Source organism: Pocillopora damicornis, chromosome 11 (assembly GCF_964200805.1).
Source record: "Pocillopora damicornis chromosome 11, jaPocDami1.2, whole genome shotgun sequence".
NCBI lineage: Eukaryota > Metazoa > Cnidaria > Anthozoa > Scleractinia > Pocilloporidae > Pocillopora > Pocillopora damicornis.
The window spans coordinates 19,854,441-19,879,434 of record NC_142680.1 but is presented as its reverse complement, the minus strand read 5'-3'; the positions used below and the strand labels follow the sequence as shown (position 1 = coordinate 19,879,434).

The 24,994-nt window shown below is 37.8% G+C and overlaps 4 protein-coding genes across 4 annotated transcripts; 3 read left to right on the top strand and 1 right to left on the bottom strand.

Annotated features, from left to right (window-relative positions):
- Positions 1-5,978: 5,978 nt before the first annotated feature.
- LOC113665585 (melanocyte-stimulating hormone receptor) lies at positions 5,979-9,055 on the top strand. The gene is made up of 2 exons (XM_089186505.1): positions 5,979-7,951; positions 9,000-9,055. Exon 1 carries the CDS (start codon positions 6,236-6,238, stop codon positions 7,181-7,183), a length of 948 nt encoding a protein of 315 aa, XP_089042631.1. The 5' UTR covers positions 5,979-6,235; the 3' UTR covers positions 7,184-7,951; positions 9,000-9,055.
- Positions 9,056-9,846: 791 nt separating this feature from the next.
- On the top strand, positions 9,847-13,124 carry LOC149038052 (uncharacterized). The gene is made up of 3 exons (XM_089186295.1): positions 9,847-10,544; positions 10,896-11,077; positions 11,501-13,124. The coding sequence occupies exons 1-3, from the start codon at positions 9,951-9,953 to the stop codon at positions 12,765-12,767; spliced, it is 2,043 nt and encodes a 680-aa protein (XP_089042421.1). The 5' UTR covers positions 9,847-9,950; the 3' UTR covers positions 12,768-13,124.
- LOC149038051 (uncharacterized) lies at positions 12,827-15,295 on the bottom strand. The gene is made up of 2 exons (XM_089186297.1): positions 14,479-15,295; positions 12,827-14,267 (listed from the first exon to the last, which is right to left on the bottom strand). The coding sequence occupies exons 1-2, from the start codon at positions 15,038-15,040 to the stop codon at positions 13,264-13,266; spliced, it is 1,566 nt and encodes a 521-aa protein (XP_089042423.1). The 5' UTR covers positions 15,041-15,295; the 3' UTR covers positions 12,827-13,263.
- Positions 15,296-18,738: 3,443 nt separating this feature from the next.
- LOC113687107 (uncharacterized) lies at positions 18,739-24,698 on the top strand. The gene is made up of 2 exons (XM_089187001.1): positions 18,739-23,435; positions 23,743-24,698. The coding sequence occupies exons 1-2, from the start codon at positions 18,766-18,768 to the stop codon at positions 23,774-23,776; spliced, it is 4,704 nt and encodes a 1,567-aa protein (XP_089043127.1). The 5' UTR covers positions 18,739-18,765; the 3' UTR covers positions 23,777-24,698.
- Positions 24,699-24,994: the final 296 nt, after the last annotated feature.

The window sequence follows — 24,994 nt, the reverse complement described above, 5'->3', positions numbered from 1 at the left end:
TCCGCACATGTCAGAGGACTTTTTTTTGATACTACTATCTTTATTGATGTTGCTGGGGTGAAGTCTTATATGGATAGTCTCTTTGACCCTACGCGTGTACCAGTGGGGGTCACGATCAATACACTTAACCTTGCTCCAAATAGAAATATTCCCCGTTTCGTTAGGGCGCTCCGAAACCGCCGAGGTTTGAGTACGAGCAAACCGTATGTCTCTGTCATGTTCTTGTATCCTTTCTCGCATCGATCTCCCTGTTTCACCGATATACACTTTGCTGCATTCACATGGGATCTTGTAAACCGGGCTGTCTTGTTTATTTAGAACAAATTAGTTAGAATCAATTAGTTGAATGAAAAGCGTGCTTTGATTCGGTGGGGATTACCTCTTCGGAAAGCTGTTTTCCAAACAGCGGCTGCGAAACTCTAGAACAAAAAATTTATCTTTCAAATCAGCGCTCTTAGTTGTTATTCTCCCCCACCATCGCAGCATCACAATTGCTTAAGAAACGTACCCCTTTATTTTAAAATAATTCAGTTGAACATCATAATTAAAAAGAAAAAAGTTACAGCTATTTTTTCTCAGTTTCGTCTCGGACTGGAATTGGAGACGAAACAAGATATACCGCCAACAAAATAATCATCTTATGCAATTTATTTTTTTCAATCTTAAATTTCTCTTATCCTTTCATTTTCAAATTCATGGAAGTTTTCCTGGATAATAACAAACAAAAGTTAGGTAATCAAGCATAGCTAGATTCAATTTCTTCTCCCATCAGGCTTTCGAGTATACAGCAGGTGATTTGACTCCTTGCAGCGATTCTCGTTTATTATCAACGATTATTCTCTGATCACAGTAAAAGTTGCACTCGAATAATTATGTGAACAAACTCATTCATAAATCGAGATCGAAGATAAAGGGATGGATATCAGAAAAACTATTAACACTCGATTGACAATTTGTTTTCTTCTATGTTTTATAACTCAGGAACCAATAGTTACTCTCGGCTAGGCGTACAGCAAGTCTTACACCTCTTACACGCTCGCGCACATCCTATACGCTGAGGCAGAAACCAATCAAAAAGTTTACAATGTCAAAAGAGAATGAAAAGCGCTCGTTGAAACTGTGGGGATTAAGAGTTCCGATTTGAAAGACAAATTTTTGTTTTAGAGTTTTACGGCTTTCCGAACCGCCTAGATGTAGGGGAAGGCCGCAAACTGCCATACGCTGCTTCTCAGTTTCAGTTTTAGACTTTCCCACACACAGAGAAAAAGGTAAAAACATAATTATTAGCGCTCATAAAAGACAGGTTATCATTTAAAAACCGGATTTAAAAAGTTTCCTCTTCTTATTGTCAAATAAGAATATAATCAATGTCTATAAATGTTTACCATGTTAATTAATTCTATTGTTATATTCTAATTATCCTTAACTTTACAGTTGGCAGGCGCAAACATATTAATGACATTAATGTTTGTTAACTGAGCTGCAGTCGCTACTCTGAATAAACCGAGAGATCAAATATATTGACTTCAATTGTAGGGTAAGGGAATTGGTTCTCAGTCTTCGCCGGATTCCAATCAACCAACCAACTTTAGTAAAACTTTCACTTTTCTCGTTTCAGTCATTTCTCGAGGTTTTATTGAAGTCCAGAATTTCCCAACACAGAGAGAGAAGATAAATATTTAATTATCAGTGCTCAAAAATGACAGGTTATTTACATAAACTGCTTCTTTATCGGCAGCGAAAACATGATCAAAAATAATTTTGTTATCGTATTGTAAAATTAGAACAAATTCAATCCGTGTCTATTTTTTAACACGCAAATTAACTCTATGGCTAATTTGTAATTATCCTAAGCTTTACGGTTTGGCAAATGGGGAAATTAAATCACAGTTCTCAAAAGATTTTTTAATTTTGCTTGTTTTTATATCAGTTAAATTAAAGGGGTTTGGCTGCGTAATATCGTGCATCTGCTATTATTCGTCTCAAGTTCAAGTCGGATGTTAAACAAAAAAAAACAATGAACGCGGAAATAGCTTTTTAATAAAAAAAAGTCAAATATTTTAAGGAGAGTTTGCATTTATGATCAAATATTCATGTTTTATTTTTCGGAAACAGTCGGGGATTCAAATATTCACGTAACATAGTTAGTAAATTTGTCTAACCAAATTCAATTGCGCGAGCGTGCTTCATATTCCTATTGTGCACGCTCATGACGTCAGCAAACAAATCCGTTCGGAAAAAAAATTTTCCATCGGGTTAAAAATGTTATAACACAATTGGTTCATACAGATGACGTATGAACCAATTGTTTTATAAACTGACATCGTCAACTCCAACTTTTTGCTTTTTAGTCTGTCATAGCTGTGAATGATACAATGCTCAATAGCACACAGATAACATTTTAAAAATACTCTCCAGTAATGAATGCTCATCTGGTTGAAGAGGGATTGTTTGTCATACAGATGTCTTTATGCTTCCGTCCTATTACTGATTCATACGTGGGAAAATCAAAAGTGAAAAGAAAAGGAAATTTTTTTGGTAGCACAGACACTTTGTTTGCGCATTTAAATGAATATACATTGATAAGGAAGTCTTAGTGTAATTGCTGTTATGAAAGCAAGGTTGAAGTGATCCTAACTTTTCGAATGCTTACTAGGGCGAAATATTTCTTGCCATAATAGGTGGTAAATTTCGAGAAAAAACGGAACGACTGCAGTATGATGGAGACAACAAATTTAACAGGAAATGAAACACAGGCAAAAACATTTCAAGAACTGCTATGCTCCCCCGCTTTGGGAGGTGCACTAAAACAACAAGCAATATTTTTCACAGCAGTCAACATTCTCCTCTCCATGACAGCATTTCTTGGCAATTCTCTCGTCCTTGTTGCCCTTCACAAGGAATCTTCCCTTCATCCACCGTCCAAACTCTTATACCGTTGTCTAGTTACAACTGATCTTTTAGCAGGCCTCCTTGCGCATCCTCTTGTTGCTTCTCTCTGGATATCCGTGGTTCATGAACACTGGAGTATTTGTCGATTCGTACTTGATGCAAGCCTTGTAACGTCTTATGTATTATCTTCAGTGTCTTTGATGACGACGATGGCCATAAGCGTGGACAGACTTCTCGCCTTGTTGTTAGGGCTGAGATACAAACAAATTGTGAATTTAAAACGCGTTTATATCGCTCTAGCGCTATTTTGGGTTGTCCCCATTGTCGACACTCTATACTTTGTGTTTGTTTCTCCCATACCTCCTTGTTTGGGTCGTGTCATAATACCATCTTGCTTATTAATCTCAGTTGCTTCGTATATTAAAATTTTCCGTACTCTCAGTCGTCATCAGGCTCAACAACAGCCGAGCCAACCAAGTGTACTGAACATGGCGCGATACAAAAAGGCAGTACAGAGTGCACTGTGGGTGCAGTCAGCACTAGTTGTCTGTTTTGTACCAGTAAGTATAGTTTTGACGGTAATGGCTCGCACAAAGACATATTCACCACTTCTAATGGTTACTAGAGAAATAGCAATTACTTTTTCTTACTTTAGTTCCACTTTGAACCCGTTTCTTTATTGCTGGAAGATCCATGAAGTTAGACGAGCTGTAGACCAGACAATCAGGCAAGTGATGTGTTGTCCATAGATTTAGATTCTCCTTGAGCTGGATAGTAATAGATACGAAGCTTGAAGAGATTGTAGCTCGAGCATTTGTTGGTATTTTGTAATCTTGTGTGAAAAAACTTAAGGGCAAGGAATCGAGGCACTGACGATACCTTGAGGAAACTAAATTTTTATGATTTCGTGCGACAGTATTTACTGTGTACCAAGAAAAAAAAGAAAAGAAAAATAAATACAGTGTTATCATCAGACTCATGTACCAGATCATATTCAACAGAACCGGATCAACCAACTGCACTGAACATGGCGCGATGCAGAAAAGCAGTGAACGGTGCACTGGGGTTACAGTTAGCAGTGGTGGTTTTTTAACTACCATATGGTATAGTGGAAACTGCGATTACTAAAAGTCAAACATATTTGTCACACATAATTGTTACAAGACGATTAATTAAAAGGTCTCTTCATTTATTTTCACACCTCTTTGAACCTGTTTTTTTACTGCTGAAAGATTCGTGGAGTACGACAAGCAGTGAAGCAGACAATCAGACATACTCACTTTGTCGTTGATATGGAGTTAGAGATCTTCCTCGCGGTATTATCGTGATCAGAAAGACATGAAATCAAAAAACCAACTTTATCTTAAGAAAGCTTGTTTTATTCGTTAAACCTTCTTAGAAAAATGCAATTATGGAGTAGAAATTTCAAAAGGGTGGTGCCAGAAGGAGAACTATTAAAGTCATTTATTTTTCTAGCGGTAAAACAGTATATTTTCAAATCATTTAAAACGTGTGTTCATATATAAGGCGCTTGACTTTGGCGCCATGTTTCCCACACGAGCGCTGTTACGGAAAAATTTGATGAGTTTTCCATGTGTTTGTTTGGAACATATTTACGCATAAAATTTTTACGTTTAACCATTTTCGATTTATCCGAGTTCTTTCGCCCCAGTATTTAAAAAATGCATAGAAAAAAACCACAGCAACTTTTGAATTGCCAACTAATACATTTGGTTGTTACTTCGCTTTTCATCGTACACCTGTATGTCGGAGCTTTAATGACCATTACTGTTGACATTGCATGTAAATAGAAGTTTCAGTGCTTTCTCCTATTGAAATATGAATATAAGTGTTTATGATCTTTCTGGAAAGTTGGTTGTTATGGAAGTTGACAGCTGAGTTTATGCTCGTACGCACAATTTTCTCGCGTTGTCGCTTTTCCGAACTTAACACCAACATCGCATAAATAATCAGTAATCATCATTACTTCTCACTTTCATTTCCTGAGCTACTCTACCGAAATCAAGAGAGTTGTTTTTGATATCAGAGCTATGAATTTTGAATTAAGTTTGCTCTTTTTAATGGCCTAGAGTCTATTGTATCCGCTTCCTTAGTTTTCAAATTCTTTCTGAACAGATGGAATATTTGAAAGAAATCACTTAACCACGAAATACATTTCTCGCTCTTTCGCGACCTTATTCAAATATTGCAATTTGTATCATAATAGAACCTCGCGCAATTATATTGTGAAGCTTTTTCGATTACACTTTCGAGTACGCCGCTACTGTTTATGTCGCTCACAAGCATAAACGAGAATAAAGTTACTGTGAAACCACACGCCATTTAGTCCGTAGTAAATCCACAGAAGCAGGTCTCGTGTACCAGGAAATCGTGACGAGTTTCCGTTCCCGCAGTCAAGTGGTCTCTACCGAGCCACTTTCCCCCTTATCGTTGTGTTCCCTGCAAAATTCCAGTTTGCGCGAAAAATCTATCATCACAGCCCGTCACAAAATCATTTACAGACTCGTTTTCATACTAAGGAAATTCTCCGGAAAGCTAATAATGTGCAAGAATGCATGTTTTTTTTTTTTTTGTTACATATCAAAAATATTTCTGTAAGGGTATAGAGTACATTTGAAAAACTCAGGTTTTCAATGAGATTGAAAAGTCCTTTAAATATTGATAATTTTTCTGAATTTAAGTGAAACAATCAATCACCTCCCCTTCATGGTCACAATAGTTTTGCGGAAGAAAATTGAATTTCATCTCATATAATAAAATAGTAATTATGTCACGATTGTCTTATGCTTTGCTCATAATGCTAATTCACGTCTGAATTCAACTTAACCAAGTAGGCAAACTTGAAGTTGTGTCGCACACTATTGTTTAGTTATAGACTCCAGCCTCGATCATAGGACACTCATGGATATACAGCATGAATGGAATATCACAGAATTGCGAGTTACCAAATAATTGCTTACGTTTGTCCAACATACGAGAAAAAAAATTTCGAAATGCATCATAAATTTTCTATCATAAAGGAAGAGAGCATGTACAACTGAGGAAAAATAATAAAAGAACGAAGAGTTTGGTTGCATAATAGCGTGCCCTGACACTGCTTTGTTTTCAGTTTAAAATGGATGCGGAAAGGCACTTATATGCGGAAATACTTTTTTAATTAAAAAGCTGTGCTCAATCATTATGAAAAACCTTTTTAGTTTCATTCGCAGATTGTTACAAATTCAAGTCCATCCTTCGCCGAACCTGAGATAATTCAAATCTCAACTTCACTCAAATGTTATGTTAAAAAAATTAGTTAACTATTGTGGTAAATGACAACAGAATGATGGCCAGGGCAAATTTTACAGAACGTGGAACACAAGCGAAAACATTTGAAGAACTACGATGCTACACCTCTTCGGCAGGTGGATCACAACAACAGTCAATAATTTTCTCAGCAGTAAACATCCTCTTCTCTATCATAGCACTTCTTGGAAATTCTCTTATCCTTGCCGCCCTTCACAAAGAATCTGCACTTCATCCGCCGTCCAAACTCTTGTATCGTTGCCTGGCAACAACTGATCTGTTGATTGGACTTGCAGGCCAGCCTCTTTATGCCACTTATTATATTTCATTAGTTTACGAAGACTGGGATCTTTGTCGTTACGCAGTTGACGCCGCTTTCATAACAGGCTATGCATTATGTGGAGCATCTTTGTTAACGGTTACTGCTATAAGCGTGGACCGACTTCTCGCTCTGCAGTTGGGGCTGAGATACAAACAAGTTGTTACTTTGAAGCGCACGTATATCATTCTCGCTACGTTTTGGATTGTATCCTGTATTTCTGCTTTTTGCTACGTTCTAGATCCCCAGATATCCTTTTGGTGTAGCTATATAGTTCCACCCCCTTGCCTAATGATCTCGGTCGCCTCATACATAAAGATTTTTCGCACTCTTCGTTGTCTTCAGGCAAAAGTACAAGATCCTATTCAACAACAGCCGAGCGCACCAAATGCATTAAACATGGCGCGATACAGAAAGGCAGTGTACAGTGCTCTGTGGGTGCAGTTAACATTAGTCGTGTGTTACCTACCGTATATTGTGATGCAAATTAAGATTGTTTACAGTAAGATATATCCATCTCAATCTTCCATCAGTTTTGAAATAGCTTATTCTTTAGTTTACTTCAACTCGACGTTAAACCCGTTTCTTTATTGCTGGAATATTTGTGAAGTGAGACAAGCAGTGAAGCGGACAATGAGACAGGCATTTTCCTGCGCTTGGAATTAGACATTTTTCGATCGAGTTTTGCAAGTAATGCTGCTTTTAAAAGCGTATCTGCACAATTATGGTTTGTATTAAAGATGAGAGGATTTATCGTTCTGTAAGATTTCTCCTGATTCGCTGTTGCGGTTACCTAAGCCTGCTTTTGGTTTTATGACGCTCATTCGAAAAGCTCTCTAACAGCTTTCTCATGGAGACACGTTTCTTCACCTGAAATGATAAAATTTGAAAAAAATGCTGTCATCATGCAATTCTTTAAAACGCTTTCTGTTCCTGCTTAAAATAGTTCATGAGAAACATTACAGTACACTCACGTGCTCAAAGATATTTAAAAGGAGGATAAATCGTATTTGTATATTTTCAAATTAATTGTAACGTTTTTGGAAACGGGTGTAAATATAAATGTGTAAATATATATATGTATCTATGTATGTGAGAAAAAAAACCCAAAGACTTCGAAAGGCACAAATGTTATATACTTTGGTAGTAAACGCTTCGCCGGTTAGGGCTTCATCAGTACAAAGTTATGCAAACTAAGGCTATATATACACAGTTTATTTGCATACTCTATGACTTGGGAGGAAAAATACCATTTCAGTTTCTTACTTTTGGTTTCGACAGTCATGACATCAAAACCATAAAAACAGCGTGATCATTCCCCGTAGTTTTCACTGTCTGTAAATTATGATTTTACGCACCTATTGCTCACGCTGTTTTAATCTCCCAGTGGTGTGGTTTGATTCATTCGAGCGAGAAAAGTTTCGGAATTAAACGGTAAGCATTTTACGATTAATGAAATATGTTGCATCTTCTGTCCCGGTTCATTACAATTTTGCAGTATCCAGATATGTTTTGGTGTGTAGTAATGATAAATTAGATTTCTCTTGTCCTTTTTGGGGTTAAAAATTTTTTAAATTTTGCCACCAAATGCTATAGAATGTGAACCCTCTACACCTCCCTTGAAGTATTAGACATTTCGACATGCAACTTCTCTCTACGATGTCAACACATAATCCAGCAAAGAGTCGATGAGCGTAGAGGCCTGTCAGCTGTACAGGGTGTTGATGTCACGCTAAATTCTTGTAACTTCTTTGGAAGAAAATATAAAGCGACTGGAAGAGAGAGTTTCGAATTAGACTTTAGAAGCTTACTGCCTGCCTTTATCAAGACCGGCCTTTTTTCAAGTCAAACCAGTATTGACTTCATAGAGGCTTAGAGTGTATGGGCCAGTTATTTACAAATTTTAGCCGTTGATTGACAAAGCCGCGTTCTATGCCATCCTCAGTTTTGCCGAACCAGTATTTATTCTTGTGAACAATGTCAAGAGATCCGAAAGCTGATAGTAAAATGATATTTATTTACCGCGGTGTGGGTTAGACCTCATGTAAATATGAATTTTTCTTAAGAAAATATCAAATCCAGACCAAAAGATGCAAGTTAAAAAAACAAATGCAACGAGACCAAACCGCTATATGGAGAGCGTGAGGGCGAATTTTTTTCCCCCAGAAATAAATTTAAATCGGGAGTGATTTGAATAAACAGAACACCGTAATAACATGAACGTTAGTTTTATTTGGATGATCAGAGTGATACAATGAACCTCGATTTTTCTAACCTTAAAAAATTTTGATGTTTCTGATTTTAATGATCATGTTATTGTCAACGTGGCTATCCTCAAAATCTTTTCTTTTGGGGAAGATGTTCTTTCAGTTTCTTGCTTTGGTTTCACTAAAAAACGGTATGTGCATGTCTCCAAAGATGTAAAACTGTTCGTATCAGATTGGTCTGTATAGCTTAAGTTTACTTTGTTTTAACTTTTCAGTGATTGCGATTTGATTCATTCACTTGAGGGAAGCTAGTTGCAAAGGAGTTGGACGGTAAGCACTATATACGGTTCATGACACATCATACAAAATCAGTTCCATCCACCGTCTATCCAGATTCCATAATTAAAGGTTATTTTACGGTTGGTGAGCGTGTACGATTTTTATTCACAACGAGTGAATAAAAAACGTACAAGCGAGCTAACAGTGAAATAACTTATTTATTATATACATACCGAGATTCAGAACTCAAAGATAAACATATCTTTATTTCCTTTCAAAGGAAAACAACGCGCGGTTAAGCCGCCTCACAGTTCGAGAGTTGTACTGAAATGGCTTCCTTGTAAAATACTTTACATTTTAAATTATCAAGCAAAAATGCCGTTAAAAGGCAGAATTAGTTAGAATAAAATAAGACATCCCGAAAATATGTCGAAATAGTTCTACGGAAGTTCAAAATTGGAAATACAGAAGTGGAAACCCGATACTTTATTAGTTGCTTATTTTTTGTCTCGTCTCGCCTTTCAAAACAAGAAATTCGTGGAGCAAAGCAACATCATGTTTGGTCTTTTTCTTGATGTTTTCATTTTCCTGTCCATCTATGAAATTTTCTACTGATGAATTTAGGCTCTGAAAACGGTTATATGGCGCGCCTTTCCGGTCAATATTCAAACAACCTTAATATACAATACATCCATTACATTCCTTTGCCATATTTTTTATTTCCTTTATGTAGTTATATTTTTTTCGCTACTTTATTTTTCATTTTCCTTCTATATTTTTTAAATCTCTTCCTATCAATTTAGATACACGTGTTCAACGCATCTATTTTCTATTTTTTCTCTTTATCTTATATGCGTTCTATACTTTTTATATTCATTCCATATTTTTTTTTCGTTCCGAGTGGGATTTTTTATTTTCTTTCTAATTAGTATGCAACACGTGATCACATGACCACGCTACACTTTTTCCATTCCGCCATTTTGGCGTTCGGCTTTATGGAGGAAGAGCTATCGATTGCTTGTCGTGCGGCTGCGGATGCTTTAGAGATTTTAAGTAATTTGAGACCTGGTTTTACGAGAAATGTAATACCTCGGATGAATTCAACGTCAGTCTCTGTCAGTCAGCCGAACAACGGGGATCGTAAGGTAAACAACGAGGAACTTCAGTCGAACGAACTTGCCATTCAGTCCTCGACGTCGCCAGCCTCTAACAGTTCTATTCAAGCTCAGCTTGCCACTCTCTTTCCGACAATTGGTTCGAACCGAGCTAGTGGGAAAAGCACTAGTAGAAGACCAGCAAGGTCAAAGCAGACCATTAAGTCGACCAAAGGCCGCCCACCCAAGACACTAGTCTACAACGATCTAGTCCTTATTCCCAGTCCCAAGATCAACAAAGTGCCTACACATACAACCCGACTTCAGTTAGAAGAGAGAGAACTTGTCTGCCACGAGTTTCCCTTTGACAAGAGCTGGGATGCACATTCCCTCAAAGCTGCTATATTGAATCGATTTCCAAAGCTTTTGCTATTTGAATATGTCAAGGTGGGTAACTTTGCGTTGTGATATAAGTTTAAACATTGTTCTACGTTAATGCTTTAATAATATCATTGCTGTTCAGTTTGTACATTTGTTGTGGCTACACTATTTTTAAATACGCATTTATACTATTTTGCCAAAAATTTAACCACATGAGAGGATACCTGCAGTGACGCGAGTAATGGACTTCGAATTTTTGGCAGAATTTGTTGGGTTATTTTAGATTTCCTCTGGTACTGCCCCGCTCCCACCCCTTTCTCCTTCCTTGTGATATAAGTTTAACTTAACTACTCTTTCATTAGATTTACCCTTGACTTTTGCAAGAAGCGTGCAAGTAATGTGTTTTTCTTAACCTAGCCATGCTATGGAAAGCTAATAACTCCTAAGCTGGCAGAAGGCATAACTCTGGATGCAGAAAGAGTGACCAGGATGGCTGGTCAAGGAGCTGTTTATGTTAGATCACTGGTGCCTTTGGAATCTGAAGATGAGAGTGAAACTGAAGAGGAGCTAGAGAATTCAGCATTAGATAACAGTCCAAGGTGAACTTTTTCTTGTGATTTTTTGCATTGAACAAGATAAAACCTGTATAGATTTCTTTTAGCTTTATTGCCTCACTGCAAAGGTAGCTTCTCGTTGCAGTGGAATCATCTTATATATGATAGACTGGCATCCCAGATCATGCTACTAGGCATGACAATGGCTTTTTGTTGGAAATATTGTCTAGTTTGTCTCCAAACAGATTTGTGTATTTATTTATTTTATTGGTTATTTATTTATTTATTTATTTGTTTGCTCAGATCTCTATTCAATTGTTTGGCAGGACAGGACATAAATTAATGTGGTTTATTGCAACTCCATGTGATTGTGGATATTTGTATAAGGATGAACCTTCATAGTCTGTTACATCATTGCCAATTAGTTCCCTTTTTTATGGTTTGTGACAAGTTGATATTTCCTTTTAGTGTTAGTGGAGCACAAAGAAGTTCTCTGTTGCTTTCATTTGGGGAGAGTGAAGGGAGGCCAGATGCAGCTGTGGTGTCCCACCCCTGCCAGGATGCTGCACAACCTTATTGTGTACCATTTCCAACTGAAGCAGAAACATTACATCAAAATACAGAGTTAAATGATTTAGAGACAGGCAGTAACTCTGATATTGTTCATGCATCATCTGAGCATGTACCTGTGTCTGTATCAGTACCTGTACCTCAACTGTTACCAAAACGTATCATCCAAGTGCACAGGCTAAATATTAAGAAGGATTTGATTGACTTATTCCGAGATCCATTAATTATGAGTCAGGACATAGAGATAATTGTTATTGATGCTAGGGGAGTTGAAGAAGTGGGAAGAGGTGTTGGGTTGCTCAGAGATGTTTTCTCTCTTTTTTGGAAAGAAACATATGATTCCCTTTTTGTTGGAGAAAATGAGCATGTACCATTTGTAAGACATGATTATCAAAGGGATGAATGGGTTGCTGTTGGCAGAATTTTGGTGAAAGGATATTTAACCTGTCAATACCTACCAGTCCTTTTGTCTCAAACATTCCTTGCCTGTCTTTTTTGGGGGGAATCTGCAGTAACTAGTGCTATGCTGACTCAATCCTTTAGAAATTACATTTCAGTTGATGAAAAATGTTTGATTGACAAGTGCCTTGCTGGTGATATGAAGTGGGATGATGAAGATGAAATGTCCCAGCTTTTAGAAGTTTTTAGTAACTATGACTGTCGAATTATGGTAAATTCTGAGAATATTATTCAAGTTATTGAAGAAATAGCCCATAAGGAGCTGCTGCAGAAGCCACAGTATATTGCAGACTGCTGGAAGGATATAGTTTCCACACTCCTTCCTAGTTTTCCTGATTTTGCAGCAATTTCCAAAAGATATGAATTTTTAATACCATCCACAAGCAAAATCCTTAGTTGCCTAGAGGCAAACCCTGAGAGTGATGGGGAAAGGGATAGCCTTAAGTTTCTCAAACGGTATATTAAGGGCCTTGACACGCCTCAGAAATTATCAAAGTTTGTAAGGTTTATCAGTGGGTCTGAGTTAATGCTTTTTGATGCAGTCCAAGTAAATTTTACCAACTTATCTGGTTTGGGTCGCCGACCAATTGCCCACACTTGTAATACTGTGTTGGAGCTATCCTCGACTTATCAGTCATTTCCTGAACTTAGAGAGGAGTTCAGTGCAATACTTGCATCAGATTATTGGGAAATGGATATTGTGTAATATGCCTTGTGACAAAAAGAAGACCATTATGGTGGCAAGCTGATAGAACAGACTGTTAATTCATTTTTGTAGTGAAATTATGTTTTCTACCTTGGATGGGTATTTACGATTTTAAAACATCTAACAATAGTGCACATATTATTTTCCAGTAAATCAAACTGGGAAATCGTTAGCTAATATATTGTTGTCTGTTCAAAGTTGACATTTTCAAGTGAGCGCAGTTGTTTAGAACTTTATGGTTGAGATTTTAATGTATTTTTTCTTGACTGTTGTAAAGGTTAAGTTGCATTCGTTGTTCTATTCTGATTGATACAATTTGAAGGCAATTAATAAATTTAACACTGTTTATGTTTTCAATCTGTAATAGTGGTACCTGTTTGATAGGCATTAATTGATCTTAACTCTCTGGCCCTGTTTTCACTCTCTAAACAACGAATTTTAGGTTAATTGAATGCTGGGAACACCTGTTTTGAAAGATAGTTACCAGCCAAGTTTCTTATATGTTCAACTGATTCCTGAGGATGTCTATGCATCTCAAATATTGAGTTCTACCATGTTCACTATCGTCATTCAAAGGGTGACAGGAGACTTCCAAGATATGCAGTTGTTGTGGTGTGAGGTGAACATCAACTGCTGGTATTGAGACCTGGTAATCGTCGTCGTCTAACGGGATAGGTCCATCTGGATCAAACCCATACAATGGAATTTCATTTGGATGTAGAATACTCTCAACTCCAGAGTATCCAGAGTGCATGTTTTCCAAAATCCCAGAGGCAAAAATTTGTAGGGGAGATAATTGATGTTCACTGGAGACAGGGTGATTGTTCCATTGACTAGTAAAGTGTTGCAATGCCCTATTTATCCTTGGTATGTATACAAAGTGCAATGAAAATAAATGTACTTCATTTAACGGGTCAAGAAGACCCATGTCTTCCATTCCACTAAAGATATTGGCAAAGTGACAAAGGACACCAGCGTAAACATCCTTGTGAGCACGCTCAACGCGGCAGTTGTGGACAGAGCTTCCCGTTATGATACTTCCTCTGTTTAGTCCTCTATTTTCCAACATGTACTGTGCCACTCTAACATTTTCCAGTCCATGATCGCTTCTTACTCTTGAAGGTAAGCCAAATTCTTGTACTCCCTTGATGAAGAGCTCCAACACTGTATCTGCTCGGTTGTTATCAGTTAGGGTGGCATACACAATAACCCTTGAATACCCATCAACACAGCAATGCACAACAAACCTGTACCTGGTAAGCTTGTGGTTTCCGTCTATGTGCCACAAAGCGTTTGGCGTTGGTACAGAGTACTTTCGACGGTAAACCGGAGTACTCCAGCGAAGTGCTGTCCCAAGCGGGTCTTGTCTACGAAGACAGTAACGAACTCTCCATCGCTGGATTCGAAATCCCCTTGCTCGGAGAGCTCCAAGCAATCTTCGTTGTCCAATGTTTGGAGTAATGCTTCTAATTTCTTTGACAGCGTCTTCAAGCTGAGAATCTGAAAAGAAGTTCTAGTTTAATTCATAAAGTTTGAAGTGTCGTACATCATTGAGTGAGATGGGGAACCTAAAACATTTTGACTAAGGGTATGGATTCTAAGATTTGTTTTACCCGAAACTATATCACCCTTGTCCAAACACACTGATAATAAGCATTAAACCAAATAAGCTACTAGTACAGATAACCTTAGTCTGTAAATTACTGCGCACCTGACAATGCGGTCCAGTTTTCGCTGTCATCATCCAAATTTAATTCCCGTCTTCTTCGACGTAAAGTACTTTCACTGATACCTAACAAACTAGCGATTTTTACCCAGGAGAAATGCAGTTCGCGTAAGAATTCGATCTGCTCTCTTTCGATGACGATTACTGGTCTTCCTGCACTTGTTAGTTTAGTGGTAGGACAAGCGAATGAATTTGATATCGTTGCTTCAACGGAATTTCTTTCCTCGTACTTTGTCATTGCACGAAAAACAAAGCGTACTTTTGTCAAAACAGCTTCTATTATTGTCTTGAAATCTCGAAGGACAGAGTCCTCACTTTGCCATACACTATGCAATAGCAACTGTAAAGTTAAAATTGCATCTTCCAGACGCACGTTAGCTTGTTCAAAGTAATCAGCGGAGACATCTTGTGTGTTCAAATTCTGAATACCAATCAACAGGGTACGAAGAGACTCTACGAAGTTGTATAGGCCTCTCTCGTTGCCACCTCTTAAAGTTCCATCCGCCATTTTGCTTTTGAAATTGTCGGAAAAGTGTATCGCGGTCATGTGATCACGTGTTGCATACTAATTAGAAAGAAAATAAAAAATCCCTCTCGAAACAAAAAAAAAATATGGAATAAATATAAAAAATATAGAACGCATATAAGATAAAGAGTACAAAATAAAAAAAAAGATGAGCTAAACACGTATATATAAAATAATAGGAAGAGATATAAATAATATAGAAGCAAAATGAAAAATAAAGAAGCAAAATAAAACAGCTACATAAAGGAAATAAAAAATATGGCAAAGAAATGTAATGGATGTATTGTATATTAAGGTTGTTTGAATATTGACTGGAAAGGCGCGCCATACGGTTAGCCTGATTTTAAGCCATCTTTCTTAAAGGAAAATGCGCCTCAGCTCTTAGAAATGTGCTATTTGTCAGTCAAGAGGAGCGGCGAGCGAGCGACACGGTTTTGTTCACTAGTGAAAATAATGATATAGCCAATCAGAGCGTCGATACGTTGTTTTTCACTGAAGAAAAAAATCGTATGACCAATCAGCTGGCTTCTCCAGCGCGAAGAGACTATTTTTATCTCGATGCTTTTTGGCGCGTAAATCTCTGTATGTATATAATAATCTTCTATTTTCCCTCTGGCTAGTTTTGCTTGAAGTGCAGTATTCAGGCGAGTGCATAGAGCTAGTAAAAACATAAAGTGATGAAATCCTTCATTCACAGCCGTGATTAAAATGTGATTAATATAATATGGAAATAGAAAAACTATCCACTACAGTGTTACTCTGATGTAATGCAGAGTTATTATGGCTGTTCTAGAAAGAAATGTATGACAGTTAGAAATTACAAATCAGACGTAAATCTTAGTTAACAGACACTTTATACTTATTCGGACTCAGATTCAAGTCTTGAAGATTCCCGTGCTGTAGATAAACAAACATTGGCTTAACACGCGAGCGTTTTTGACAAATAAGAATCCAAACGGATGTGCAAAGATATCAGTTCATTAAACGCAGATATAAAACTTAGAGCAACCAACCTTCGTATCGTGGTTCGTATAAAAATCAAGAAGGCGAAGTTTTTTCTTTCATTAAACAATATTACGACAGAAAGTGATTTAAAATGACACTTCCACAAAATGAATGTTAAGTCTATTTTGAACGATGCAATTCACACGGGCCGTTTGCATTTCTATTAGTGCTGGAGAAAGGATATCATTTCTGACTGCTTTATTATGACGAATCCCCAAAGCTAATTGAAAGGGTGATTCTAAACAAAGCAACCGGTGAAATAGTAACGCAATAGCGGAGCAACCGAGAAAACGGTAACGGAAACTAATAATTTCACAGGTTAAGAAAAAAAATAAAATAATCGCACAATTTTTCCTTCGAAGGAAAACCCTTTATTTTAATTTCTAGCTTTTGGTTTCATCAGTCATAATATCAAACACTAAAAAAAAAAAAAAAAGAGGCATTTTCATAACTCCAAAGATATAAACTGTGCCAGCCTGATGATTCAGCATGGTTGATTTGCTCTTGTTTTCATTTTCCAGGCAGTAAGATCTGATTTATTTACATATTTCCTAACTTTGAAGGTAAGCACGATAATTATATCGATGATAGGTATCTTGCAGAACTATCCTATCCCGCATTGCGTTTTGAATTTTACAAAATATATTTACATTCCTTCCGAGCTGCTTTTTCTTCAAAGACTTGTACATTGTAGTAGTAGTTTTACAGTAAATGAAACTGAATGTGAACATGTTGTATAATCAAGGCAATGGTGCAAAATAGTTTACCGAAAAAAAGGCCAACGTCTGGCATTGTGCACTTAAGATTGAGGCAGGATTTTGAAAATATGGCTAAAAATATTGGGAGGTGTTTTAAACTCAGCCCACGTTCTCTTTCCACAAAATATTTTCGAAACTTTTCCCCAACATCTCGCCAACTTTTTTCACCAAAAACATCATGATTGCGTTTATTTTCTTAAAAGTAAGAGATTATGTTCGCAAGGTAAATACTGTGAAGGATCTTTATTATGAAATTTTCAAAACTTTAACCGTCTCGGCGAGAAAATATATGGCTGACTTGTTTTAGTTTCGGCGTTATGCGAGCAAAGAACTACTTCAGTTTCTTGTTTCAAGAGATCAAAACACTAAACACGGCACATCTCTGTCCTTGGGAATAAACTTACCGAGTTTAATAAATCTGGTTTGAGAGTTAGGAGCAAGACAGGCAAAAAATTATCAACCGGATTGATGAAAGTCAAATAGAAGTTGTTTGTAAGTCGCCTGAATTCAGATTCATTTGAGAGATAAATTCATAATCGGTGACATGTCTTGCAGGAAAGTGTCACACAACTTTGTCTCAGGGGAGTTGAATTAACAAGCTGTCGCACAAGATTTTTAGCGTGCAAATAAATGCATCGTTTGCTCTTTTTTAAAGGAATTTGAGAGTGAGCAAAACAGCTGATTTACTTTGTCAAAAGTCGATAAATCGTCCCATAATTTTCCGGATTCCCCTGAAAAATTGCATCGACTGATGTACAAAATTGACTACTTTTCCAAGAGTGTTGAAAACAACTTTTATGTAAATATTATACCTTAATGACATAAAAAAGGAACAAAATTCCTTATTGTACACAAAGTTCGTCAAAACGCTCTTTTTATGAATTGATTTAAAATTTTTTATATGAATCTTATCATGAATCAAATTAAACTAAAAAATCAATATGGGCGTTAGAGTTTACCAAAACACGACTTCCATACCCAAATCAATTTTATGTAATTCTTAGATCAAAATTTTTCATGATGCTAAAATTTTAACCAACATGTATAATACGAAGTATATGATTTTTACCACAATTGGCAGTGATGTCGTAATTCAGTTGGCCAATTTGCCGTTGTTAATATTAACGCCGCTAGCGTTGACATGTCACGCAATGGTCACGCGCTGGTCACGTACAGAAAGAACAGTTTTAATTGAAGTCGATATTGTGGTAAAAAGACAAATCGACAGTGGTTTAGCGTGGTCAGTACTGTTATCGAAAACGATACTTGTCATCACAAATGTTAAAATTTGTTGTGGAATCACGAGGCGCAGTATCTTAACGGCGCTTTTTTTTTTTTTTAGCTGTAATGCGATTTCGTTTCTCATTTACTTTCAATTTACTTTCAAAGACAATGCTAAAAACGGACCAAAGCGATGAACTGCTAAACCTGATGAGTTGATAAATTGAACTGAACTAAAAAGCTGAACAGAAAGCCTTTAACTGTACTGACAATTGTAGATCAAGGTTTCTCAGAAGTAGATGGAACGCGATAAAATTTAGACCTGAAAGACGTCGTATAGGATAGAATCTTTCAATTTAAAAAATTCACACAAACCGCCACTGGTACATTGCGTGATAATAAAATATTTTCCCTAGTAGCTTAAGTGTAGGTTTTCCTGACTTGAGTGAAAGAACAAAATCAAGATAATCTTTCTCTTATAGGGTTTCGGCTGATAGGACTTTACCAGTTTTTAAAAGGAAAACTAATGAAATTCAATTGATTTCCTGTTTTCTTTGTCTTAGGTGCAACAATTTTTTAAAGTTAAATCTCATAAGAAGGAAATTGTGATTCCTTGAAAGAAATTTAAATAACCAGATACACAAGATGATGACATTTAACTAAGCAATCAAAAGGGAAAAGGAGTAAAAATCATTTATTTGATGTATTTTCCTTTCTGTTTATGTCAGGGCCATTTTCTTCCGCATAAAGGAAGGAGCCGTAATGAACAACATAGCAGAGGTCAAACACGCCATCCATACAGGTTTTGTAGTTGCCAATTTCTTTCACAACACTAAACGTAATCAACAAGCAATTGCATTATGCAAGGAATGTTTAGTTTTACTTGACAACCTAACGCTGGCTGTAGAGGACCACTTCGCTAAGTTATATTACCATATCTATGTGGTGATGTTTCGGGCATATTGCGACATCTCTGATAACGTAAACGCGGAAAGTTGCGCCAGAAAACTTCTTATCATGTTGGAAGACGTGGCAAACATATATGCAAGACAAGGTAGGTTTGCAGAAGTAAAAGAAGTTTTTCAGAGTGCACTTGAAATCACGAAGGCACTTGGAAATAGAAAATGGGAAGCCAAGGCTTGCAAAAAACTGGGATGTTTCCTACTTTCAATTGGTGAATTTAAGAAGGCTAAAGGATATTTAAAGGACGCACTCGCTATAACGATTGAAATTAGTGACAGAGAAGAAGAAGCAATAGCTTGCAGTAATCTAGGAACTTTGTTTACGTCACTTGGTGAATTTCAGAAGGCTAAAGAATATTATGAGAAATCACTCCCCATCGTGATCGAAATTGGTCACAGACAAAGAGAGGCAGTAACTTACCACAACCTAGGAGTTATTTTACAGAACTTTGGTGAATATCAGAAGGCTAAAGAATACTATGAGAAAGCACTCCCTATCGTGATCGAAATTGGTGACAAACGAGGAGAGGCAGTAATTTACGACAACCTGGGAACTTTGTTCCAGTCACTTGGCGAATTTCAGAAGGCTAAAGAATGTCATGAGAAAGCACTCCCTATCAGGATCGAAATTGGTGACAGCAAAGGAAAAGCACAAACTTACGGAAACTTTGGAACTTTGTTAAAGTCACTTGGTGAATGTCAGAAGGCTAAAGAATACTATGAGAAAGCACTCCCTATCGTGATCGAAATTGGTGACAAACGAGGAGAGGCAGTAACTTACGCCAACCTAGGAACTTTGTTCAAGTCACTTGGCGAATTTCAGAAGGCTAAAGAATACTATGAGAAAGCACTCCCTATCATGATCGAAATTGGTGACAAACGAGGAGAGGCAGTAACTTACTCCGACCTAGGAACTTTGTTCCAGTCACTTGGCGAATTTCAGAAGGCTAAAGAATACTATGAGAAAGCACTCCCTATCATGATCGAAATTGGTGACAAACGAGGAGAGGCAGTAACTTACTCCGACCTAGGAACTTTGTTCCAGTCACTTGGCGAATTTCAGAAGGCTAAAGAATGTCATGAGAAAGCACTCCCTATCAGGATCGAAATCGGTGACAGACAAGGAGAAGCACAAACTTACAGAAACTTTGGAACTTTGTTAGAGTCACTTGGTGAATGTCAGAAGGCTAAAGAATACTATGAGAAAGCACTCCCTATCATGATCGAAATTGATGACAGACAAGGAGAAGCAATAGCTTGCGGCAACCTAGGAACTTTGTTAGAGTCACTTGGTGAATATCAGAAGGCTAAAGAATATCATGAGAAAGCACTCCCTATCATGATCGAAATTGGTGACAAACGAGGAGAGGCAGTAATTTACGACAACCTAGGAACTTTGTTCCAGTCACTTGGCGAATTTCAGAAGGCTAAAGAATACTATGAGAAAGCACTCCCTATCATGATCGAAATTGGTGACAAACGAGGAGAGGCAGTAACTTACTCCGACCTAGGAACTTTGTTCCAGTCACTTGGCGAATTTCAGAAGGCTAAAGAATGTCATGAGAAAGCACTCCCTATCAGGATCGAAATCGGTGACAGACAAGGAGAAGCACAAACTTACAGAAACTTTGGAACTTTGTTAGAGTCACTTGGTGAATGTCAGAAGGCTAAAGAATACTATGAGAAAGCACTCCCTATCATGATCGAAATTGATGACAGACAAGGAGAAGCAATAGCTTGCGGCAACCTAGGAACTTTGTTAGAGTCACTTGGTGAATATCAGAAGGCTAAAGAATATCATGAGAAAGCACTCCCTATCATGATCGAAATTGGTGACAAACGAGGAGAGGCAGTAATTTACGACAACCTAGGAACTTTGTTCCAGTCACTTGGCGAATTTCAGAAGGCTAAAGAATATCATGAGAAAGCACTCCCTATCATGATCGAAATGGGTGACAGACAAGGGGAAGCAATAACTTACGGAAACCTAGGAGTTTTGTTAAAGTCACTTGGCGAATTTCAGAAGGCTAAAGAATGTCATGAGAAAGCACTCCCTATCATGATCGAAATTGGTGAAAGACAAGGGGAAGCAAAAACTTACGGAAACCTAGGAATTTTATTAAATTCACTTGGTGAATGTCAGAAGGCTAAAGAATATCATGAGAAAGCATTCTCCATCATGATCGAAATTGATGACAGACAAGGAGAAGCAATAGCTTGCGACAACCTAGGAACTTTGTTACTGTCACTTGGTGAATATCAGAAGGCTAAAGAATATTATGAGAAAGCATTCGACATCATGACTGAAATTGGTGACCGGAAAGGAGAAGCAAAAGTTTATGGAAACCTAGGGGATTTGTTCCAGTTACTTGGCGAATTTCAGAAGTCTAAAGAATATCGTGAGAAAGCACTCTCCATCATGATCGAAATGGGTGACAGAAGAGGAGAAGCAGTAGTTTACGACAGCCTAGGAACTTTGTTACGGTTTCTTGGTGAATATCGTGAGGCTAAAGAATATCATGAGAAAGCACTCCTCATCATGAAGGAAATTGGTGTTAGGGAAGGAGAAGCAAAAGTCTATGGAAACCTAGGAACACTGTTTTCTTCGCTTGGAAAATACAAACAGGCTAAAGAAAATATAGAGAAAGCAATGGCCATCTCCAGAGAAACTGGTTACAAACAAATAGAGGGCCGTGGTTACGAGGCACTTGGACAAGTGTTTTGTGCAATCAGTGATCGTCAGAGCGCCAAAGAATATTACGAGAAAGCGCTTGCTCTCAGTATTACGACGGGCGATAAAGTAGGCGAAGCACAAGTTTATGCAAACATCGGATCATTATTTCTAGAGCTTGGCGAATACGGCAAGGCAGAAGAATACCTCGAAAGATCCCGCTCTATTAGCTGTAATGTTGGTGACAATTTGCTGCAGCTTTCAACTCTGTTCTTGCTTTCAAACTTGAAGTCACAGCAATCCAAGTTTCAAGAAGCGCATTCGCATCTCCAGGAAGCTATTCAGAAATATGAGAAATTGCGAAATTCTCTACACGGAAAAGAGCAGTTGCAAGTATCTTTTTTAGAAAAAACGGGTACGCATCTCTACAAAGGACTCAGTGCACTAGTTTGTTTTAGGACAGGAAATCCTCGAGATGCACTATATATTGAAGAGCTGGGACGCGCTCGATGCCTGGGGGAGCAGATGGCAGCCAAATTTTCCGTTGAATATCACATCTCAGCGGTACCAAGATCATGGTCCAAGGTTGATAAGATTTCAAACAAAGAACGTCACTCTACTTTCCTGTACGTTTCGTATTATGCACGAACAGTTCATATTTGGGTTCTGAAGCCAAACGGAGACACTTTGTTTCGATGTTCCCAATGGATCGATGACAAAACCCTTATTGCAGAGAAAGCCTTTGATTTGAACAGTTTTTTCAACAAAGGTCTTCGTGGCTTTGGCATTTTACCAAGACAGAAATGCGAAGATCGTTCTTTGAGTGAAACCATGCTGATATCACCTGATGATGAAAGCGAAACAAATCTGCGAGGCGAAGAAACTCCAGAAACTGAAAGAAGACTTAATCTTTGTTCCAAACTGATCATTGCTCCAGTAGCTGATTTACTCAGCGACCCAGAAATCATCAGCGACCCAGAAATCATCAGCGACCCAGAAATCATCATTGTTCCGGAGCGTAGCTTGTACCGAGTTCCATTTGCAGCCCTACGTCAACAGCCAGGCGGAAAGTATTTATCGGAGACTTTCAGAATCCGCATCGTCCCTTCTTTGACGACTCTGAAGCTCATTCAGGACTGCCCAGCGGACTACCATTGTCAGACTGGTGCTCTAGTTGTGGGTAATCCTAAGGCAGGAAAGGTGCATTACAAGGGAAAAATCCCGACCCTTGTTGATTTACCTGGTGCAAGAAAGGAAGCAGAGATGATCGGACGACTACTGGGTGTTCAGCCTTTGTTAGGAGAGCGTGCGACCAGAGACGCGGTACTTCAAGCGATCAACTCAGTGAGTCTGATTCATATTGCGGCACATGGTAACGCTGATACTGGAGAGATCGCCCTTTCCCCTCGCCCTACTGCTAAAAGTATCCCAGAAGAAGAAGACTACCTCTTGAGGATCTCTGATATTTCACAAGTTAAACTGCGAGCTAAACTGGTAGTACTCAGCTGTTGCCACAGTGGGCGTGGAGAGATCAAAGCCGAGGGAGTTCTTGGAATCGCTCGAGCATTCTTGGCATCCGGTGCACGATCAGTGCTGGTGACACTGTGGGCCATAGAGGACGAAGCAACATGGCAGTTCATGAGCCGTTTCTACAGACACCTTGTTGATGGATTTAGTGCCAGTGAATGTCTCCACCAGGCCATGAAATGGTTGAGGAACACCGGCTTTACCAAAGTCTCCCAGTGGGCTCCATTCATGCTGATTGGAGATAATGTCACATTTGACTTCAAGAAAGAAAGGTTAGTTATTTGCTTCAGTGACCATGATCAAAATGTTTAGAGTTCCTATGTAAAGGTAAGGTATAGCCTAAACAGATGTGGAGTTTTCAAGTGATTTGGTATACATAGGAAGGAAGACGTGAGAGATTTCTAGGTAAACGAACAGTATCGTCTTGATAAATTACCCGTAAGGTCAACGTTACTTGTTTGAAGAGGATATAAATTTCTCCATTTGCAGAAAGCAGGTTTAATGCTAGGATAATCACGATGATGGTAGCAATATTATTTTCATATGCATACCTTTTACTTGTTTTACTCATTGCTTTAGGAAAGAAAACCTTGACTGTGAAGAAAAAGAATGAGAGCTGCCAGAGAAATTCAGTGAAGCCCTTTGGAGGACTCCCATAAGCTTGTCCTTGTAGACGATGTCAAATTGTAAGTTAATTTCATATCTAAAAGTCATGTTAGTATGTGTAACTTTGTATCATTCTCCAACAGAGGTGTTGTTTTGATAAGAAAGACAATGACTGTGGAGGAAATTGATACATATTCAGGCTCTGTGGCAGGTTCAGGAGAAGGCACACCCCCCCCCCCCCTCCATCATTAGACCTGTCAATATTTTTACTATTTGCCTGAAATCAAAATTCTGTTGGCAACAGGATTTATATAACTGCTAAATTGGAGGTGTTCTAAACTCACTCATCTTGAAATATATAAATTCTTGGCATGTCAAGGCTCTCAAGTAAAAACAAGAAAGAAATTTATCTCCTGAATCAAACTTTAGATCCCCCTTCCCTTCTCTACCAAGTCCCTGAATCTGCCACTGAAGCTGTAAACATGAAGCTAATGAAGAAAACCTCTTTTGAATGTTGTTTGTTGTCATGAAATATTTTCCTTTCACATCAAGCACAGAAGTAAAGCCATTCAACTTTTAAGCAGTTACCAGTGTAATATGCATGGAGCACAATGAGGTATTAGAAGGTTATTTCACTGCATGAAAGAAAATTAAGTAAGAGTGTTCATGGCAAGTTAAAGTTACTCCTTTGAAGCCCTATTTCTGTGCTGTCACGTAATGTGTTGCGTGACAAGATCAAGGAGCAATGGTGGAGGACACTAATGTTCATAAAGGCCACAAACACAAATTTCATCAGGAAAAATGCTTAAGGAATGTTTTCTCCAACAAAGAATGAGGTTGGATAAAAAATTACTCTAATGCTTGGTTTTTATAGACAACATACTGAACTTGAGTGCATTGATGTGTTAAAGTTCTCAGGTTCTTGTTTTTGTTTATGTTTACAAGTCATATGACAATTTGGTAGAAGAGGGGAAAATGTTATGACTTTCTTCAGTTATTTGTAAATAAGTCAACTCCTTGTACAAAAGTGATGCAAAAATTTTGGATTTTTCAGTTAAACTGCTAAGCAGGGTCAAGGTACAGAGACTAAATTAAGAGTTAATTATCCCTTTTTTGTGCCAGTTACAGAAGTAACTTGATGTGGTGTTGCAAATGAAATCACTTAAATATTTGAAACTTCATTTGTTTAACAGCAGCATTACTGTTTAATAGAAGATACTAACTA

Bases quoted from the DNA above. Each gene is read 5' to 3' on its own strand.
- LOC113687107 (XM_089187001.1), top strand. From the start codon at position 18,766: ATGAACAACATAGCAGAGGTCAAACACGCCATCCATACAGGTTTTGTA. The intron at 23,436-23,742 runs GTTAGTTATTTG...TCATTGCTTTAG, and splicing joins TTTGACTTCAAGAAAGAAAG to GAAAGAAAACCTTGACTGTG.
- LOC149038051 (XM_089186297.1), bottom strand. From the start codon at position 15,040: ATGACCGCGATACACTTTTCCGACAATTTCAAAAGCAAAATGGCGGAT. The intron at 14,268-14,478 runs GTGCGCAGTAAT...ACTTCTTTTCAG, and splicing joins AAACTGGACCGCATTGTCAG to ATTCTCAGCTTGAAGACGCT.
- LOC113665585 (XM_089186505.1), top strand. From the start codon at position 6,236: ATGATGGCCAGGGCAAATTTTACAGAACGTGGAACACAAGCGAAAACA.
- LOC149038052 (XM_089186295.1), top strand. From the start codon at position 9,951: ATGACCACGCTACACTTTTTCCATTCCGCCATTTTGGCGTTCGGCTTT. The intron at 10,545-10,895 runs GTGGGTAACTTT...TTCTTAACCTAG, and splicing joins TGCTATTTGAATATGTCAAG to CCATGCTATGGAAAGCTAAT. The intron at 11,078-11,500 runs GTGAACTTTTTC...ATTTCCTTTTAG, and splicing joins GCATTAGATAACAGTCCAAG to TGTTAGTGGAGCACAAAGAA.